The 20,540-nt window shown below is 51.9% G+C and overlaps 6 protein-coding genes across 6 annotated transcripts; 3 read left to right on the top strand and 3 right to left on the bottom strand.

Annotated features, from left to right (window-relative positions):
• Positions 1-1,805: 1,805 nt before the first annotated feature.
• On the bottom strand, positions 1,806-3,539 carry N7462_003362 (BAR and SH3 domain-containing protein; the record flags this gene model as incomplete). Its single annotated transcript, XM_057075088.1, has 4 exons — positions 1,806-2,702; positions 2,818-2,934; positions 3,047-3,364; positions 3,426-3,539. 4 exons carry the CDS (start codon positions 3,537-3,539, stop codon positions 1,806-1,808), a joined length of 1,446 nt encoding a protein of 481 aa, XP_056934593.1.
• Positions 3,540-4,609: 1,070 nt separating this feature from the next.
• On the top strand, positions 4,610-5,809 carry N7462_003361 (DNA helicase ZGRF1-like domain-containing protein; the record flags this gene model as incomplete). Its single annotated transcript, XM_057075087.1, has 1 exon — positions 4,610-5,809. One exon carries the CDS (start codon positions 4,610-4,612, stop codon positions 5,807-5,809), a length of 1,200 nt encoding a protein of 399 aa, XP_056934592.1.
• Positions 5,810-6,468: 659 nt separating this feature from the next.
• On the bottom strand, positions 6,469-7,845 carry N7462_003360 (class I SAM-dependent methyltransferase; the record flags this gene model as incomplete). Its single annotated transcript, XM_057075086.1, has 3 exons — positions 6,469-7,157; positions 7,355-7,471; positions 7,761-7,845. The coding sequence occupies 3 exons, from the start codon at positions 7,843-7,845 to the stop codon at positions 6,469-6,471; spliced, it is 891 nt and encodes a 296-aa protein (XP_056934591.1).
• A 1,121-nt stretch (positions 7,846-8,966) lies between these two features.
• N7462_003359 (putative nuclear migration protein (ApsA)) lies at positions 8,967-14,175 on the bottom strand (the record flags this gene model as incomplete). The annotated part of the gene is made up of 2 exons (XM_057075085.1): positions 8,967-13,640; positions 13,720-14,175. 2 exons carry the CDS (start codon positions 14,173-14,175, stop codon positions 8,967-8,969), a joined length of 5,130 nt encoding a protein of 1,709 aa, XP_056934590.1.
• A 1,011-nt stretch (positions 14,176-15,186) lies between these two features.
• N7462_003358 (U2-type spliceosomal complex subunit CWC24) lies at positions 15,187-16,418 on the top strand (the record flags this gene model as incomplete). The annotated part of the gene is made up of 2 exons (XM_057075084.1): positions 15,187-15,875; positions 15,950-16,418. The coding sequence occupies 2 exons, from the start codon at positions 15,187-15,189 to the stop codon at positions 16,416-16,418; spliced, it is 1,158 nt and encodes a 385-aa protein (XP_056934589.1).
• Positions 16,419-19,129: 2,711 nt separating this feature from the next.
• N7462_003357 (DUF3431 domain-containing protein) lies at positions 19,130-20,167 on the top strand (the record flags this gene model as incomplete). The annotated part of the gene is made up of 3 exons (XM_057075083.1): positions 19,130-19,371; positions 19,440-20,060; positions 20,119-20,167. The coding sequence occupies 3 exons, from the start codon at positions 19,130-19,132 to the stop codon at positions 20,165-20,167; spliced, it is 912 nt and encodes a 303-aa protein (XP_056934588.1).
• Between the last annotated feature and the right edge of the window lie 373 nt (positions 20,168-20,540).

The following is a 20,540-nucleotide window of genomic DNA, read 5'->3' as shown; positions in this document are numbered from 1 at the left end:
TTTTCATGATGATCACTGTGCATCACTCATATGGGGCTCGACGATTCGACAATAGCGCTCATTAACAACTTGCACGACAACAATGGTGGAAAGCTATCGGAGGAGCCCAAGATGTTTGGTCATCGTTAATGGAGCTGGGGACACCTCGTGCAGGCAAGAAAAATCGAGCATGATTACGATAAGTTGATCATTTTTTATATTCCGAGATTTATATTCTCAACCCAGAACAAGGTCTGAGCAGTGATGGCGCGGCTTTAACTAACCACCGCATAGAGGATTTTTTAGTCTCTACCGCGACAAATCTCCATTCCTTAAATCGACTGCGAAAGACAAAGGAGGGCTGGATGCGGATTGGGCGGCAACAATGGCCATGTTTGGATAAAATCTTGAGGTGGTTTCAATCGAAAGCCCTAGGAACTTACGCCATTCGAAACTTTCGTTATGACCGCAAACAGCTTGAAGCAAAGGTGATCTACCGACGACCGGCCTGCGAACACGCCCAACCCAACGCCTCTGCATGACAAGAATGTTAATCTCATCCGAGAAGTCGCATAATATATTCGTTATCTCTCGCTACCTTTTCTGTTTGAGACTGAGCGGTTGCTTTGGGAGAATATGGCCTCTCTGTCTTGCAATGACAAGCCGGTTGGCAAGATTAGGGATAAGTCAATGTGGCAACATCGTCGTGACGTTGCTCTTACGGTGCGACTAGACGAAACATTGAACAGAACTGGGCCAGGAAATGGCTCTGGTCTCGGACATCCTGCTGAGATGTGAAGTTGCTAAGTTATGGTTGGAGGTGATACTGTGACTTCGATGTTGCTCGATCCCGGAATTCCCCCTGTTTATAATGTGGGGACAGCTCGTTTCCCCACGGATTCTTCTACCGCCTCCAATAAGGTTCACGGTGTCCCTGGGACGGCAAAAGGGAGTTTCAGGCGTTGCAACCGTCAGATCGAGCTGGATTGGTCATCATCACGACATGTGTTGACATTGCGAGTGAATACGAGCTTGATGTGGCGGGATTTTGAAGCAGTGTGGTTTCTATACTGTTTAGTTTTGTAGGAAAGAAAGAGCCTCGCAAGGTTCGCCTCATCAAGGGCCAACACGGGACTGCGAAATACTAGACCAAGACCAGCTGGAGGGCTGGTTATATTCAGGAGATACTCGCCAGTATCCTGCTTTGACGAGTGTGGTAGAAGCAACAGACGCAATCGGAACTATTGGGAACACATTCCACTGATTCCGGAAGTCGGTTCAGTCCGATTTGTTATTTAAAATACCGTGATCAAATGCAATCATTAATGGTTCACATGAAATCTTCTGCGCAAGCGGTCTATGGTCCTCTCAGATGGAGGCTCTTCCAATGCAGAGATATCCACGAAGTCTACACCCCAAAATCAAGGTGCTGCCAGTAGATATTTGAAGAATATACAATGCAGATTCATGTGCCGTCTACTTGAATCCTCCAATATAACGCACACCAGACATATATGTACCTTCTCACTTCAGAATCCAAAGACATAGTATTCGCAGCAACCAGTATTCAATTAAATCCTAATCCCTCTCGCTCATTATCTGCATCCTCCGTCATACTCAAAAGCAGTATAAAACACAAAAAATGCATCATGAATGGTCGTCACGTTAATTTAAATGTGCACACCACCCCTTCCACCTCGAAGCCTTGCTGAAATTTTGCCTTGACATCAATTTGCTTTTCTTTCCAAAGGCTCAAATTGCCCCTATCTCCACGGCAAAGAATTTTCCTTACATCATTTGCCAGCTTAATAAACCCAACCTCTTCCTTACTCGACATAATTCGCAGGGAACTGCCCCCGTACCCCTCGCAGCTCCCCTTCCCACCAGTCATCTGTACTCTCTGTCCTCTGCACCACCTGGATCCGGTCACCCTCCCGGAAACAGAGATCCCCATGGCCCTGTCCATCGAAATCATACAGTGCCGTGACAAACTTCATGCTTGGCCGTGGCGGGGGTGGAGGCTTCTTTTTCTTCGTCGCCGCCAGCGCCAAAGCGTCTGGGCCAAACGATGACGCCACGACTGGGGCCCCGTTGCCCCGGTCCAGCCGGAAATGATCGATTTTCGGGCCAGCCGGGGAGAACTGAACACCGGTTGGCGGCGCAGGCGCCGGCGCGGCAAAGTTCGGCACGGGCGGCGTGTAGGAGCCGCCGGCACTGGAGAGCGGCGGTGTGCTGGAGGAGCTGCCGATCGAAATGGGTGGTGTCATGATGGAAGAGGCCGGGGAGGGTGGGGGTAGCTCAGTGGCGCAAGGCTTCGGCATGGGCGGCGGCAGGGAGTACTTGCTGCTGGCAGCGCTGCGAATAGAGATGCTGCTAGTCGTGCGACTGCTGATGGAGGGGCGTTTGGAGGGGGATTGGGGGCTGGGATCAGGTGCTTGGGCAAGACGCAGGGCTTTGCCATGCGCCAGGCAGCTGAGGCTTTCGATATCAGCTTGGGCGGGCTTGTGGGCGAGGTCGAAGTCGTGGATTATATGATCCATGGGTGGAGGTGGAGAGGGGAAGCCTTCTTCTTCGCAATAACCGACGAGTACGGTGTAGTAATGGGCAAGCATACGGTTCTGAATTTCGATTTGTGCGCGCAAGATGTAGGGGGAGAGAGAGAAGAGGAGGGAGATTAGGGTTGGGAGGCGTCGGAGGAGGTCGTCATCGGCGGCTTGGTAGGCCTGGAGATTGAAATATTTAGTAAATTGGAATGTTAAGGTAATGTCAAGTTTTAATGATAGACATCGTGTTATATCAGGATAAGAGAGAAGGAGAGAAAGAGATTGATGGATATACCTCTTTAGCTGTGGAGAGGTCGAGCTCTGCCTTGGCGAGATTGACATTTTCACGGTCGGTTCGTTTAGTCTTGTGGATGAGGCTGTCAACTTTGCTTTGATAACGCTCGAAATCAGACTATTTGACCGATAAAGATAAAGTATGATTAGCTTCATCATTCAATTGATCGATCGTGATATGTTATAGTCCCAAGGGGGGTGTTTTCCTCCGCTGGGGAGTTGATTGGTACCTTTTTATCGTTCCGCTTCTTGATTGTTTTCTTCATTGGCGCCAGGTAACTCTTCGCTGTTTCTGCAGGCCGGGACATGCGATCCTCGACCAGGTTGAGCTCTTGCGTGAGCTCGCCGCGTAGTTCATCGTTTTCACGGCGGAACTTGTTGGTGCGGGCGAGCATCGCGGGGTCGGTCTCCACTGGGATGTGGCGGGGAGGTGTCTCGGACGATCCGGCGATGGGTGCATAGAGACCATCAAACTCGTCGGCCATGCGACTTTGGAAGGTGGCAATGGATATCCAGGCATCGCGCCAGGCTTTGGTCGACTCGATTATCTATGGTATATGGATTCAGTTTCATAACCTCTCGCAATGGCCAAGAAACGATGCTGCCTACCTTGGTCAACAACATATCGGCATCTTCAAAATCTTTTAATAGAACCGCCACCTGGCTGTCATCAGCGGTTCGCTTGGTGGTCATACGACCGAAGCGTCTTTGCATGGACTGCATGTTGAATCCGAGGTGTTTCCAGAATCACAAACAGAGCATTTGGTTGGAAATGGTTGAAACGGGATTGATCCCTAGTTTAGCTTGAAAAGTCACCCGCCTACTGGAGCACAGAATAGGCGTTGGAAGAGAGATATCAATTGAAACAAGCTTCTTATGTGATGGAGTGGACCAGCCGTCAGCAATACGAAGGGAAGAGAGAAAAAGGGAGGAGGGTAGAAGAGGAAGTACGTCTTCCCCTCCGATTTGCGCCTGCAGCTCCTCGAATGACACAGAGCGCACGGCCCCGGCGTGTTTCAGCCTCTGGGTTGCGGCTCTCGGGCTAACCACCTCCACTTGGCAGGACGTGGGCAAGCCGATCAGGGATTGAGTATTGCAACATGGGTCAAAACTGCCTTGCGAAGTCACTCCACCGAGGGAGTGATGGGCAGTGGACAGCCACGGCTAGTGGAGAGTCCAGACAAATCAGCGCGAAGGAAAGGAAACGGGTTGCAGATGAAGTGCAGGGCAATGCCGTGTGGGGGCCGAGCAACCTTGGGGCAGCCATGGCCAATGCCTGCCATGAAGGATTGAACATAGTTTCAAGAGAAGAGATCATCGGGTTCATCCTTCATCCTTCATCCCATTTAAGGATTGTGCAGGAGGCCAAGGCGAAGTCAAATGAAGACTGACTATTTATTTATAGCCCCGTCTGGGATACCGCCTGGTCCCCTGATGGACGTAAGGCTTCATCGGACGATATTCGTGCATCTGCTTAGTTGCGTAACAAAAGATCCAGCGCCTTAGCTGAATTATGATGACAATCTGAACTGGGCAATCATGATATCTCGCTCATGTCATTGAGTCTCTCAATCTCCAAATTCAAGCGAAGCTAAAGTAAATGTAACTCTACAACTCGGAGTTTCCCTAAGCCCGATACGCCTATCGCTTATCGCTTATCGTCCCCATGGTGCCTCTCCGCCTCGCACCTCGTCCGTTACCATCCACCTCATCCTGACACGGTGCTCTTGCCCCACCGGCTCTGGCATGTGTGAGGGGGCTATACTATGTTCAAAAAATTCTATTGATCTACAATGTCTGCTCCAGCATCCTCCACACCGCGAGGCACTGCCCCAAACGCCTCCCAGATTACCGCGTCCGTGATCAAGTTCCGCTGCCTCTATACCCACGACCTCCGTCGCAAGTCCAAACGCTGGCAAGATGGCTACCTCCGCTATCACGCCTTCAACAGGCGCATAATGGTCTATGATGACCAAGGGAACTACATTGGCGATCACCACTGGCGGTCCGCGGATGAGGTGCAGGATGGCGATGAGCTTGAGCTGGACATGGGCGCGTTGATTCAGGTCGGTGAACGCATGAGCACGACACAGGCCGATATTTCAAACCTGTTTGACAAGAAAAAGTCCATTCAGGGGTCACCGACCTCGACTAGCTCCACCTCTCTGTTTCAGGGACCATCGCGTACCTCAACGCCCGTTCGCTCATCTGGCTCATCACAGACTTTTCGCTCCTTGAATGACCTTCTCGGTATCAAGAAAACACAAATTGGGCGTTTGATCTCGCCTTACGAAGAACGTCACCCACCGGCCCCATCGCCAGATACACCAGAATCTTCAGAACGAGCGCTCAAGCGACAGAAAGTATCTTCTTTCGCAAGGCATCCAGACGAAAGGGGTACCTTTACTAAGAGAACATCCCAGGCCGAGGTGGTGGACTTGACGGAAGCGGATGGGCTCTCTGCGAGGCAGACCCAGAATCATCTTCCAACAAAAGAGATACACAGGGTTCAGAAAGAGTCCGCGTCGAAGGCGCAGTCTGGTGCAGGCAAATCGAGAGACACCGAAGAAACCCCAGGATCCTCGAAGGTTGATCCTCCGGTCTTCAAAAAGCCTGCTGTACCAACTCCACCAGACCCAAGCAATCAGGTCACAGAGGCAGCCACTTCAACAAAAAAGCCAACCACAACTACAACGACCAGGGATGCACCGTTCGAACTAGGTGCTCGCAATGCCCGGCACCCCTTACCTGCCAACCCTCCAAGACAAAGCTCGGAAAATGGTCCTTTAAATGCGCCAATTAAGACCTTGCGAATGGTTTCTGGAAAGCCTAGGCGAAAATTAATGTACAGCGCGTTGATCCCAACTGATACATCACAGAAGTCGACACCAAAATCCTCCTTCTCATCACCTACTAGCCGAAGTCAACCATTATCAGATCCCTTGGAGTCGCAGTCAGTACGTACTTGGCAAGTACCCAATTTCAGAGGCTAACCAAAAATTTTCAGACCCTCCAAGGCCCCTCTTCAGGAGATCGAGTCAACGAATGCCGAATTTATGCCATCTGACTCCACTCAATTTATTCTAGAGGAGATGATCGACGATGCAGCTCTTGGATCTGAACGCCGTCAAGGAGCTCGAAAATTGCCCATTACTTCTCGAAATCCAGTTGCTGATCGACAACCTCCATCTTTACCACGACATTCTTCAACAAGAAGACCCCTGGACGCTCCCCTCCGTAAATCATTATCCGATCCATCTGCTTTGAGAACCCTCCCATCAAAACCTACTCTCACCCGGAGCGTGCTGAGCGACACGCCAGAACTTCCAGAAGAACACGAAGAAGGCCCCTGGACGTCCGAGGCGCTGGATCTATTTGATTTCTGGCCTCCAGGGCGCCCAAAGCCCAATTGATTCGACTAAAATTGCGCCTCACAACTTTTCATTTTTGCACCAGGCATATTATATACCCCAATCTACATTAACCGAGCGTGACGATGTACATTCTTCGACTGATTCACATTGTATTCTGTCAAACAACTATGATACCCAACGACTTATCCATAGCGAAATACTCATACAAAGCACTTATTACTCCAAATCAAAAAAAAATTCGCAATAATTAAACCTGCTCTATCTTCTCTACACTCAATCTATGCACTCTTTTTCACCAAAGCACCCGAGATATACGGCAAAGGTGACCACCAAAACGACCTCTCCAGCGACATACTCTCCCACCCACCATCTTCATCTGCCGCTGCCCTCAGCGCCCCCTCTGTATCCCGATCCAGGCAACAATCACCAACAAAAAACCACCACCCAAGCAGCATATACACGCCCTGCATCACCCGTGCAGCCAGCGACCCCTTTGCCGCCTGCCACGGATTCACTACATGCTCCGTAACAAGCACCCGCCCACCCGGCTTCAGCAACGCGTACAGCTCGCGCGCCGTGCGTTCCATCTCAGGCACGGAACAGAGCACCCGCACGCATAGGATCGTATCGAACACCCCGCTCGCCTGGTCTACGCCCGCAGCCTGCAGCGCGGGTACCAGCTCCGCTGCAGAAGCGCCGCACGGCAAGATGTGGTACTTGGCGTCCAGGCCTTCGGATGCGGCCTTAGCGCGCAGCGTGGCATGCAGACCCACGCAGGGCTCGGCACCGTAGATGGCGCTAATGGCAGGCGAACGCAGGAGGGGCATTTGGGTTCCTGTGCCGGGGCCGATGTCGAGGACAACGCCGGAGGCGGTGCTCAGGAGCGGGGGAATTAGATCCGAGGAGCTTGCGGGGGTAGCCGCAACCTCATCCCCTGCAGATGGAGGTGGTTGGTCTTCTCGGGGTGCTAGGGAGGGGGATCGAAGACTTAGCGTTCTTGGTTATTTTGGTAAGAAGGTGAAGGGCAGAATTGCATAGTTTGTTGGCGCGAGGAGAGAGTAGAATGAGGGACAAGGAAAATATGCTTGAATGTTTCTAGAACACATCGAATACAGAATGTGTCCCAAAATCAGCATTTTTGGACAGGCTGGGTGCTGAACTCACCGGAAAATGCAATCCAGAATCGACCAAATGCTTCGTCACGTAGGCGGTGGGTTTGCGTGAGGGGAGCGAGAACCTGGCCTCTCTGGAAGACTGCCTCGGTGCAGGCGCGAATGTAATCTGTATGCGAGATTAGCGGTGCTTTAGAATGTGAGGCTCTGGATTTATGCTGTTCTATAATATGAAGGCGAAAGTGAAACGGTTCAACAAAATGACGGTACGGAGGTCAATATCAAATAACTTCATGCGGGGAAGAAATGATGATCTCGTGTGTGAAGTAGAGAAGAGAACTCATGGGGTCAACAGGCCAATACAAAGTGGAGTCTAGGTGGAAAACCAATCTTGAATCCAAATATAGCCCGGAGGAACTAAGAAGTGCGGTAAAGGACATCTTGTCCGTAGCACGTACAGGGTATGGCCATTGCCATGATCTGCGCTGGGTCAAAGAGGACTGCCATTCGTTGAGCAAATGGTGGGGGAGATTCGGAAGACATGGTACATGGTATATTAGAAGCTTCAAAGATTAAGTGAAGGGTGCCAGTTGGAGGAGGAAATAAACAAAGTATGAGGAGGGACGTGGGAGATAAGGTGTAAGAGAAGAAGATCTATGTCGGTAGGAAAGTTAGGGCGGAGGGAGATTATGGCCTGAGGTGTCGATAGGTTGCGGATTCCGGGAAGGGAATGATCCGGAGAGGCCAGCGGGCATCTGGAGTATATATGTGTATTGTCTTCCAAGACTTTTAATTTACTGTATAAAACAATTTGATGCCTCATCTGAGACCAGTCTCATGGCTCAGTAAACTTTGGTATATAGACTGGCTATCCCGCAGGAGGAATAATAATAAGGTATATCAACCCAACTAGCTTTGAATTACTGGTCACACCGACATCAAAATTCTCATTATAGCTAACTACGACTTAGGGCCAAATGATGAATGAAGTCAAGCACATGCACAGACTAAGATCTTGTAGGGTTCACATTTAGTGTGCATGTAGAGCACTAACACAAGGCGAACACAATCACATACAATGAGTGGAAGGTAATAAGGGCAGATGATGGAAGTGGAGGATGCATAGGAATTATCAACAGAGGCAAGGTAGGAGAAGAAACGTATAATGAAAAGGATTTGGTCCGACTGGAACGTGGCTGAACGAAAGAAGAACATTGACAGCACTGAGAATAGAAAAAGGAAGGACGGAGAGAGATAGGAGAGAGAGAAATCAGCCAAGTGTTGGGCTGTAAACGAAGTCTTGGAAAGATGGAACGGAATGAGAGTGGTCGAGTAGTAGTGTTTGAAGTGAAGTAGAGTAGGGGGAGGTTTGAGAGGGACAATGCTTTGCTTCGGAAATTTCAAGTGTTTTCCAAGCAAAGAAAGGCTCTCAAGTCATCCAAAGTGGTGTGTCAAGAAGAATAAGTCAGCTGCTGACTGCGCCATTTATATCAAAGACATCAAAGCGGCAAAGAAGCAGCAGCAGAATGAGGGTGTTTGTTAGACAAGGGGGAAGAAGATAATGAGACTCGTGGCAATTATACGAGCAATGCAAGCCATCTTGGTTTGAGGAACCAGCCTGCAAACTCGAAAAAACCGATTCAAATCCAATGCAACGTTGCTTTTTAATGGTGCGAGTGGGTACGGTCAACTCTGGGGCTATATCGACTGGTGCGCGAGAGCGAACCCACATCATGTTTACCGTCACAGCAAGCGCGTACATTCTCAAGCCGATCTTCATCATCGAGCTCCTGTGCCAAGTTTTCCATGCTATGTTGGTCACGGAGACTCTCATTATGAACGCTTGATGCCTGGCCGTGACGTCCCTTCAAACTGGCGATCGACCCACGAATTGAACTGTTCAGGATCGAGCTGAGGCGGGACGAAGACCTCGGAGGCTCGTCGGGGACTTGCAGGGTGGAATTTGGGCCTGGGGAGCTGAGCGCAGGTGATGCGCGGCCCGGGGTTCCACCAGTCGAGCGCATGGACATGGCTGACGCTGCACGCTGCTGCTTGGGCGCTTGACGAACAGTACGGCTGTTGTGTGACGCAAGCGACATGCGTGCCGTCTGCCGAGAGGACGACCGGAAGCCAGGGTTGAACTCATCGATATCATCCAAGGTCACGCTATTGTCGTGATCTTCGCAGTTGTCATTAGTTTCCCGCAGAAGAAGATATGACAAGGCGTTGAACCAGGTCTCATGTCTTTGGCTGGTAGTGGCTGTGAATCGTACGCGCCGGCCGGGGCTAACAACCTCCAAGCTGCGGCAGTGGAGACCCGGAGGGTATGGGTTGTCGTCTGCAACGACCCGAACTGCCTCAATCGGTACGCTCTTAGTCCGGACCTGGGTTTTTCCAACAGTCTGTGGGTCTTGTTCGCTCCAGTATAGTGTACGAGTATACGGGTGGACCCAGAAATAACGTCGATGGCGAGTTGAGGACATGTCTGAAGATCCAGTCTTGCGAGTATACTTCCACAAGAATTCACCAATCATGGTCTGGGTAATAGCCTGGATCATGCGGGGATCTGTACCAGGTCCGTATCCCTGAGGCATAGGACCAGCATAGGGGTTCATATTGAAGCGCTCCTCAAGCTCAGACGCGAATGACGATACCGAGGATCGTCTTGACATCTGGCTTTGACTTCCCTTCCGCATACGGGCTTGCGTAGAAACGGTTCTGGTAGAGCCAGGGCGGTTCATTTGTTCGTTGGGGGTTCGTGGAGCAGCTTGGACATTGATGCGGTATGCAGAGGCAGGTGCAAGAGGCGGGCCCATCACAGTTGGAGACGGCGGAGGCATATCAATCGATTTCTTCTCAGCAGCTGCAATGGCCTCACGGTGGTCGACTGGCAATGGCGGATGAAGACTGAATGCGGATGCTTGGCTGGCAGAACTATCAGGTCGGCGTTGACTCGATGCATTCGACTTGGCCGACTGGGGTTGCAAGCGAGATTTGACCTTAGGAGTGGCAAAAGGCGACGAGGCTGCCGAAGCCCCGGCGACTGCCGCAATGGCTCCGGCGGTGGCCATGTCTCTTATCTGACTTGTTGGTCTGTTATCTGCCGAAGAGACTGGACGAGCAGAATCTCGATCCATCAAGATTTGGTCAATCTGTCTCGCGGAGAGAATCGTTTGTGAGCCCTGGTCCATGCTGACAGAGCTTGGTTGCTGTCTTCCTGAGTGAGGGAGAGCATTGCCAGAAATGTCGCTCAAAGCCAACCCTGTACTTGTGCGCCGCTCGCTGGTGGTTGTGCTGGCACGGCTGCGTGTAATTCTGGTGGCTGTGTCTTCGTAGACAGCCACAGCTGAACCAACGGGCTTTGGCTCCTCTGTCGGATCTGTCTGGACAGCAAGGTCAATCATAGAAGGAATGACATGCGGTACGGACTTGGTCGGCTGAGTCTCCACGGAATGCAAGATGGAGATCGAGGGACTAGCGAGAGGGGCAGCTTCAATCAGCTTAGGGGCAATTGGTTCCGTGAATGCCGGGTCCAACCACGAGATTGAGAGCTCTGGAGGTACCGGTTCAGGTGCAGGCTCGCGGATCACCTCACGGATTACAATAGGCTCCGGTAATGGGGCAGGTTCTGGCAAGCGAGCCTCAACAGGCTCCGTGGATGTGGGGTTCAACCACGAGATTGAAAGCTCTGGAGGTACCGGCTCAGGTGCAGGCTCGCGGATCACCTCGCGGATCACAACAGGCTCCGGCACTGGGACAGGTTCTGGCAAGCGAGCCTCAACAGGCTCCGTAGAAGTGGGATTCAACCACGAGATCGAAAGCTCAGGAGGTACCGGCTCAGGTGCAGGCTCGCGGATCACCTCACGAATCACAATGGGCTCTGGCACGGGTGCGGGCTCTGGGAGATGAGGCTTCACAGGCTCCGTTTGCTGAGCAGAAATAATTGACAGCCCCAAGTCGGGCAGAATAACTTCCTTGGCCACAATCTCAGGTTCAGGTTCGGGAACTCGGGCCTGAACAGGCTCAGTGGAATAGGTGAAAAGAGACGACAAAGAAATTTCAGGAAGCTCTCGCACGGGCTCTGACTCGGGAATGACAGCCATGACGGGCTCAGTTGATAGCGAGGAAATTGAAGAGAATCCCAAATCAAGAATTTCTGGAGCAGGAACCTCATGCTTCACAGGAGAAGTGACACTTCCAGGAACAAAAGTTACACCTAGTTCAGGCCACTTGGGTGCTGTTGGAACGGTTTCTTGGAAGGAGATTATAGCTACTCCCATCTCCGCTGGTTCTGCTTGCGTTCCGGCTTCAACGTGCTGGACATCAACAGAACGCTCGTCCCAGACCATCTTCGGTGGTGTGGGCACGTTAGCCAAGTGGTCGCCGTCCGCCGTGGGGGGCTTCAACGGCGTCCACTGTGTTCCAGAGCTGACCAGTTTCGGTGTCTGCTCAACATTCGTGGCGATTTCCTGCTCCGGACTCTGAGATCTCTGAGGAGTAGTTGGGGAATTGGTAAGAATAGCACCGGTGAGAACACCGGCAGCACCGGCACCAGCAACCGTCGCGATGGAGGTGCTAGGTTCCCATGGGTCAGTCATCACACCGGAATCAACCATGACTGGCCGAGGCACTACATCCAGATTGACTTCCGAAGGCCGACGGGAGTCAGACACAGGGCCCATTCGTGGGGTCGATGTCTGAGACACAGCACCATCCTCTTCATCCTCTTCCTCGCCTCCTTCCAGCTCGGCAAGCTCAGCAAATAGACTCTGACCTTCCTGAGCCATTGGCTGTTCTTCAAAGCTGGGCGCAGGGGAATTACGTGCACTGGACGGACGGCTATAGGAAGCCATTGGAGCTTCTCCAGACGGGCGAATCCGCCTAAGAACACTGCGCTTGGATCGCACACGACGCGACATGTGAGTCTGACTGGGAGAGGGGAAGCTTCCATCTGTCTCCTCATCGTCGGTCGACGCAGAAGCTGTGCTGTGGAAGGAAGAACGATCGCGTGCCTTCGCCATCATCAAAGAGGAAACCCGGTTGCGAGGAGTGGTTTGGACATTGTTCTCAGTCTCAGTTAGGTCGGCGGAATCATCACTGCTGTCATCGGCCATGCTCTCGACGCCTGTCTGGAATGCCTCGCTCTCAGTTGCTGTGGCCCGCTCGTTCGCAGTCTCAAATCCATCCTCGGCTTCGGTGGCAGTCTGGTAGACATCACTAGGCTCGTCTGGCGAACGAGCGCCAGGCCGACCTTGAGCTGCAATTGCCATCACCGAGCGACTTGGGCTGATCTGCCCAGCATTATCCTCCCAATCGGTATCGTGAAGCTCAACAAACGACTTTTCCTTACGACCAGCGCCTAGTAGATCAGGGCGGGCTGGTTTGCGGAAAGATGTGTCCTTAGTCTTCAGACGCTTAGTTGACCCATTGGGAGCAGCGGTCTCGCGACGACGCTGCTCAACCTCATCCCGGGCTTCTTGAAGCATGCGCTTAAGCTCAATCTTCTCAGTTTTCTCCCGATGAATGGTGCTCTTGAGGTTCTGGATCATACGGTGCGCATGGCCCAAGGAACTCTTCAGGGTTTCCGATTCAAGATGGCCATGTCGCGGTGTAAACTTGTTGGGGGACGGAGGAGGGGAATTGTCGGGCGTGTTTTGCTCCTGCTCATCGTCGTCATTGTCATCTGGAAGATCACGAGTGCCTTGTCCTTCATATTGTCGGATACGCATAGCCACCGCTTTTGCCAGCTCTTGATTCTGGCCCGTCAGTTCCTCAAGCTTTTTCTGAAGAGCAAGTTTCTCTGCGTCACCAGCCGTCAGGTTACGGCGCAAAAGATGAACTTCAGCATCATTTGCTTTCTGTGCGATAGACTGTTCCTCCAACAGCTTGGAATTGGCTTGTCTCAATTCTTCCAGTTCCCGCTCGACAGCCGTCTTCTCCGAGTTCGACGCACTCAGACTAGTGTTAAGCCGCTTCTCACGCTCCGTGGCATCCTTGACGGCAGCCATGAGCTCATGGGTCTGGGTCTCCAGAGCCCAGTTCTCATCTTTATAACGTTGTTCGCTATCATCAAGAGTTCGAATTCTTTGAGCATACCCTTCTGCCTCGAGTTCGAGTCGCGATTTCTCGAGGTTAACAGATTTGAGGGACTCCTCTCGCTCGGCAAGAAGCGCCTGCAATTGACGGACTTGAGCAAGCAGGGAGGTAGAGATCTCTGTGGCGAATTCGATATCGTGGACTCGGCTGGATGGTTGGTTGCGCTGTTTACGGGATGGGACGCTGACTTTGCTGGGAGAATTGGTCGCTTGGCTAGCGAAGAGAGCAGGGCTGATGGGAGACTAGATCAAGTGCGTTAGATTTTCCGCACATGGAATAGTTTAAGGGAAGGCGAGGGGCACGAGATCATCCAGAACGAACCTTCTGGTCAAAGCTCGGGGTGCCCAATTGAGTATCCTCGGAGCCTCCTGCCAGTCGTTTGGGGGCCAGAAATGCGCGTGCGCTCTCTCGTCCGATCTCATTATATTCTTGTTCGAGGTCGGCGAGCCGCTGCCGCAATTCCGGTCCCATTTCCCCCTCATCCTGCTGGCGTTCAACCTCCTTGAGCTGCTCGGTCAGTTCCCGCTGCTGGTCAATGAGTGCGGTGCCTAGCTTGGACGCCTCCTCAAGCCGGCGCTCGGTCTCTGCCAGGTGAGCCTCGAGCGCTCGCTTCGCTTGTGCCGGTGATGAGGCATTGAGACTGAACAGCTGCGTATCAAAGGAGGAGTACCGGTGAGATTCGCGAGGAGCAGTTGCAGCCTGGCTGGAATTGGAAACGAACGGATCTTCCATCATGGAGGCAAGGGTGCTATTCGCCCCGGCGTTAGATGCCGTCATCCTCTGGGAGGGGCGTAGGGCCTCGGTCGGCGTCTGAATCCCCTAGAGGTGAGGATACAGCGGCCGATGAGACGTTAAGGAAATGGCGCGTCGTCTGCTTGTCTATGACTCAAGTATTTCAGTTCACGCGAGCATCGTTCGAGTCGCCGAGAATCCAATCGCGCTAAGGTGTCTCCTTTCGCAGAGCGAATGAGTGAGCCGACCAGCGACCACGAAGTTGTCAAGATTCCCACGTGCGAAATTCGGATGCGATGGAGATCGGGAAAGGTAGCAGGACAGGGCGTCGCCCGATGCGAACGGGGGAAGGGAAATGGAACCCGCGAGATCAGTGAATCAGTAAGATCCCGGACCGGCGAGATTCTTGGCCAGGTATACGCGCGGAATCGTGATGCTGTCGCCAACCATAACACACGGCGATCTGCAGGAATTATCACCCAACCGGATGTCGCTCGACTCGGTGGGCCCCGTCCTCGTGGGAGTCAAATACGACAAAAGAAAAGAAAGAAAGAAGAAAACCAAAGACGGAATGAGCAGAGGAAACCAAAAAAAAATTGAAAATGAAGACCAAGGGAACGTCGAGAGTGAGATGGTGGATGTGCGTGATTAGGTGGAGGAGGAGGATTGCAAGTGAAGTGGGCGAGACTCGGGCGGGGAGAAAAGGGAGGCCAGCAAGGCGCTGCTGGTACCAATTGGCACCGGTGTTTGAGATCGCGACCGTGGGGAGATCGTGACCCTCGGGAAGGGCTACAGGCGAAATACTGGATGCTGGAGACTGACTATTTCAGGGTACGACAGAGGGGGATCGTCGAGGGGTACTTGGGGGGCTACAGATATTGATTATTATTATTGTATCGTGCAGATTGGCATCTGCACGTCCGAGACCTTGTATCGCTTCACGGTAAACAAGGTCGACGTCTCCGATTCGTTTGCGCTTGTTGTTGTTTTCTTTTCCCAACGCGTTCGGTTTGCATACTTTACATCTTTTGCATCTTTTGCATGATTTGGTAAGCGATGCTCTCGCGGATCGGCTTAGTCATCTCTGGTGATTTCGAGAGTCTTCTTGATCGAGGCATGTTGGATCTGAGAGCTTCAAATCACTGCGCCCAGCTCTCTCCTGCTCTTCTCTATCATCAAACCCCTCCAGATATGGCCGATGAAACCAGTACATTAGACGCTGTTCCCCAGTTCGGCTTTAAAAAACGCGCGAAGGGCAAGGCCAGCTTTCGCAAGAAGCCCGCCACTCCCCCGCCAGCCTCGGATTCCGGCTCCGATTTTACATCCTCCGATGACGAAGCAGGACGTCGCATCAAGCGGCGCAAGAACGTTTCTGTCACAGCCTCCTCCCTTGCAAATGCGACCACAAAGACCACCAACGAAGAACCGGCGAGCGTAGGTCCAGTTGCCATCACCAGCAGCAATGACGCCACAAAACAATCCAATTGGTACGATGAAGAAGACTTGAGTGCAAAGAACCTGCTTGGATCTACTCGAGCACGCCCACAACCATCAGCATCCGCCACCTCGGTGTCTACGTCCGACGGCACCTACAAAGGTGCCGCCAACTACCAGTCCTTTATTCAGAAGAATCCAGATGCGCCGACAAAACAATTCGGTCCTGTCAAAGCTCCCACCAATATCCGAACTGTCACTACAATTGATTTCGCTCCGGACGTTTGCAAGGATTATAAACAAACTGGATAGTGAGTCATTCGTCGTGGCCTTTCTCTTTCTCTTACTTCTATACCTGTGCTAACATATGAATGCTGGAAAATAGCTGCGGATTCGGTGATTCATGTATATATTTGCATGAACGGACCGATTATAAGCAAGGGTGGGAGCTCGATCGCGAGTGGGAAGTCGAGACTAAGGGCAAGAAACAGGCTGGACGGGTGGTGTCGCAACGAAAGGGTGCGGGTCACATGGCTGAAGGGGACGACGATGACGATGACGAGCTCCTCGAAAACATCCCTTTCGCCTGCATCATCTGTCGCAAACCATACCAGACCCCCATCATCACAAAGTGCGGCCACTACTTTTGTGAGGCTTGCGCGTTGCAACGGTACCGGAAGAACCCCTCCTGTGCAGCATGCGGTGCGGGCACGGGTGGGGTGTTCAATACGGCGAAAAAGCTCAATGTCTTCCTGGACAAGAAGCGGGAGCGTGCGCGAAAGCGACGGGAAAAGGCGATTGCGGAGGGCAAGGACGTCAGCGAAGAAGAAGAGGAGAAGGATGGAAGCGATTGAACTACATCTAGACAGGTAGTGTTCCCGGGTCAACCGGCAGCTGGACTGCGTGAGGGTCCACCGGGAAGTTACGATTATAAAAAGACTTTGTATATATGATGAACATTGAGTGCGTCAAATGCGTTCCATTAAATGTCTATTGCTTCATGAAACGCTTTCATCCTTGAGTTCATGAATGGTGCCTAATATCACCTATTGCATTCCAAAATCAGGTCACAGACTCTACATATTTCTCTTCCAATCAAGTACAGTATCATATAATAATATGGGTAAAAAAAACATCACACCTAATGTTGGAAAAGACAGTCGATCTCGATGTCGAATTCTCCCTGTCTGTAGTCTGGTTGTAATATTAATTTACCAATGGCCTGTATGAAGATAGCCCCCAATTTTCACATGCACATGCATTCATAGATGAGGTTTTGGTCGTATCAGCTTTGGGCATGTTCAATAATGTTGGAGATTATGCTGCTGGGGGGCCCAGGGCATGCTGGCAGCGAGAGATATATTTAGTTGGGGGTTGCGACCGCCAACCAACAATTTCTCACGATTCATGAAACGCCAACAATTTGGAAATAGCCAGGGTTAGAATCAGAGATCGAGATAGGTCAACCCGATCTTGTTGATATTAGTTACGTCGCCAAATGCTTCGGAGGCCTAGATGGCGCTCTCGTACGCTGTAAAGGTTGTGACGGGCTCATAGCCGATCTTCTTGCCGACATTGAGCCGATCTGCTTCGGCCCCCTAGAGCCAACTCGGACTTCAGCCGGACTTCACCTTGACATCAAGCCGTCGACTTTCTCCCGGCCCCTCTGTCCCCAATCTGGTCACCAGTCCTGAGCAATGCTGATGCGAGGCGTCCAGTGTATTCCATACCCCGGCCAACCAAGAATGGTTAATGACATTATGTGGTTGCGCTGAACTAGCTCCGCATTGATATGATGCTGTTCTAAGGAGTGTTGGAGGGTCTATAATCCGGACTCTTCAGGCGCGCAAGGCTACTGTTGGCTCCCAATCAACTTGGCCTGGGGCGCATAGCGCAGTCCCAGTGTTGAATGCCCAGGTACTCCGTACCCGACTGACCGGGGGGATCCTATGGGTTCCTCTACGCCGTACGTTGCAACTGGGAGAAACGGAGACAGAGCAAGGACTGACGCAATAAAATTGCAGATCGGCAAAGTCTCGAGGTTTCGTTGCCCTGAAGAGACCTTGTTTCCCCGTGGGTCCTGGTGGTTCTCTGCGAAAGAATCGAATCGTTGCGAATCGTTGCCCGATTGCGTGTGAAGGAGATTGAAGGAACCAACCACATGACTCGTCCTAGGACTTCCCCAATCTGCCATCCCTTGGCGCTTCGCAATGGCGCAAAAGAGCGAGGAGCGGCGTGGCCTTTAGCTTCCCACGACTACTGTCGCGTTAATCAGGGTGGATCTGCTCTCTTGTCATCGCCACAATCCACTCAGCACCTCATTCGACACCGCTCTACGGCTCATGGAGGAGGGTCTGCTAACCTAAACGGGACACATGGGGCCAGTAACAAGCCGCCCAACGTTAGGAACAGGGACCAGGGACCAGGCACCCATTCGATTGTGTTTGCCTACGCGAGACACCAACTCGAAAACCCCCAAAACCCCCAAACCCCAAACCAACAACCCATGGGATATGCAATTAACCAATAGTACCAACAGGCCGGTTGGAGCTTACGTACTCCGGCGGCACTTCCTTTTGGCCCAGGACGTCGTCAGAAGGCCGCTCAGCGCCACGTGCGACCCATGGTACTTCTCACTCATTGCCACGCCAAGTAGTCAAACCTTCACCCCCAGCCAGGGAATGGGGACTTATTCCCTACAGAGGACGTTCCGACCCCTTTGGAAAATAAGCTGTCAACCTTACACAACCCTGGGCCCGAAGCCCTACTTTTCTTGCTCGACAGAATTGCATCTAGTTTTACTGCGACAACAGTAGAAAAGGTTGCTAAAAGCTGCTCCTAGGTGATAGGATAATGGGCCGCGGGAGGCGCTACGACCCTCTCTTCCCCCTCCAACCCCCGAGCCAAGCTTTTACTGCCATGGGCCAGAGCGGGCGGTCTGTCGCCCCAATATACCCCCCCCTCCAAAACTCCCCTGAATCGCCTCCCAGCGGCCAATGACGTGAACGAATAATGTCACTCTAAGTTGGACGCGGCTTAGGCTTCCCGCTAGATTGATGATGGTCGAAGGGAAAAAAGCGAGAAGCATGGGCCTTCTTGCCGCCCCCCCCATGATGAGGGTCCTGCCCTCTGCTCTTAAGCCAACCATCTTTTCCCTCCAGATCTTGTAGGAAGATATTTACTCCCCCGGCCCTTCTCCGTACTCATTTACACTTTGGTCAACCAGCTTCTACGCTTGCCCCGTTCTCCACTGTACCGTTCTCTTAGCGTCGTGGCCACTGGGGCAATAAACTAGTCGTTGATCGTCTCCTCTCCTCGACTGGGACTTTCTTGTTTCATTCTCTCCTTTCCTGTCCGCTACATCCTACGATAGGGACGATTTATAGGGGTCTTCTTTCGATACCTATCCTTTTTCCGTTCAAAGACTTGAATTGCAACTAGGGCCTTTTTTTTTTTTTTTTTCTTTCAAATGGCTTACTGGTCTTTTTCTCGGTGAACTTAGATTGGCACACACGGGGCTCCGCTTAAGGGTTTCCCCTTGAACATCTGATTTTCGGTATTGAAGATGAAAGGAGGGTTGCGCTTCGCATTATGCGCGGGGTTACTTCTGCTCTTCTCCCTTTTCCTGCTGGAGGCCCATATCCAAGATATCTGTAACCAGTACCGCGCAGGCGCATACTTGGTAAACTGGCTGGACCGCAGTAGGCCCTCGCGCCCACCTCTAAGCTATGAAGTGGGCGACAAGGTGATTGTCATGGCCAGGTTGGAGGAGGAGAATATCGATTGGGTGGAGGAAGAACTTCCCGAGTAAGTGTCAGGATTGCCATCTGATCGTGGCGACATTCAATCCACTAATTCAAGTCTTCGCCGAATAGCTGGCAGCGGGCACTTTATGTCGTCAACCCTTCATCCGAAACTCGCGCCAACGACCAGATTCTCACGACCCCTTTGAACAAAGGCCACGAGGCTATGGCCTATCTCACCTATGTTATCGATCACTACTACGTCCTTCCATCCACAATCGCCTTTCTCCATGCGCATAGGTCGGGATTCCTTCTGGCATGGCATGTCGATGCGCCCCTCCACGACAATGTCCTCGCCATGCGCGCGTTGCAACTCGACTTTGTCCAGCAAAATGGCTACGTTAACCTGCGCTGCAACTGGAACCCGGGCTGCAAGGAAGGGCATCGCTTCAATCGACATGTCACTAACCAGGTCTGGTCGGATATCTTTTATGGAACGAGCACGCCACCACTAAACGTCTCCTCGCCATATGAGCAAGAATCAGCAACACAAGAATACTTGCGCAAGCCTGATCAGATAGCTGCCGCATGCTGCGCACAGTTTGCTGTCTCGCGCAGCCAGGTGCAGCGTCGGCCACGGGATGACTATGTCAAGTTCCGGCAGTGGCTCATCGACACTGAGTTGAACGATGCCTCGTCAGGACGAGTAATGGAGTTTTTATGGCATATAATTTTCGGCATGGGCTCGATCTAGTAAGTCACACGCAGAGAGACTGTGTGCGACTCTTGACTAACCGATTCTCCTCTTTAGCTGTCCTGATGAACAACTCTGCTACTGTCAAGTTTATGGAAATTGCTGAGCGCTACCCGCAGCCACTTTATGCCCTTACCTGCCTTAATGCGAATGCTCGTGATATTATACCCGACAAGAGCGCCGCTTTGAACGTCAAGCTTCTCAATCTTGCCATTACTGTTCACATTTGCCGCCGTTTTCGATACCCATTGTGTTGAGCTGGGCTCTATTTTTTCATCAATTTTCTGCATCGTCGTCATTGGCCAGAGATACCAGTTTTTACGATTGATTTGGAAGATGCGACGATATATTCACTTTGTGCTTGGTGTTGGGGGAAAAATTCACTTTTTGATGTCCTTCGGTGCTGCTGATGCAGCATTCGGGACTAAGTCTCATTAATTTACATAGATCACAGTCCCCTTACTGATAATGCTTGGCCG

Source organism: Penicillium macrosclerotiorum (assembly GCF_028827735.1).
Source record: "Penicillium macrosclerotiorum strain IBT 26536 chromosome Unknown utg000003l_segment0_segment0, whole genome shotgun sequence".
Taxonomy (NCBI): Eukaryota; Fungi; Ascomycota; class Eurotiomycetes; order Eurotiales; family Aspergillaceae; genus Penicillium; species Penicillium macrosclerotiorum.
Note: the sequence above shows the minus strand (reverse complement) of the source record. Positions and strands in the feature narration are given on the sequence as shown.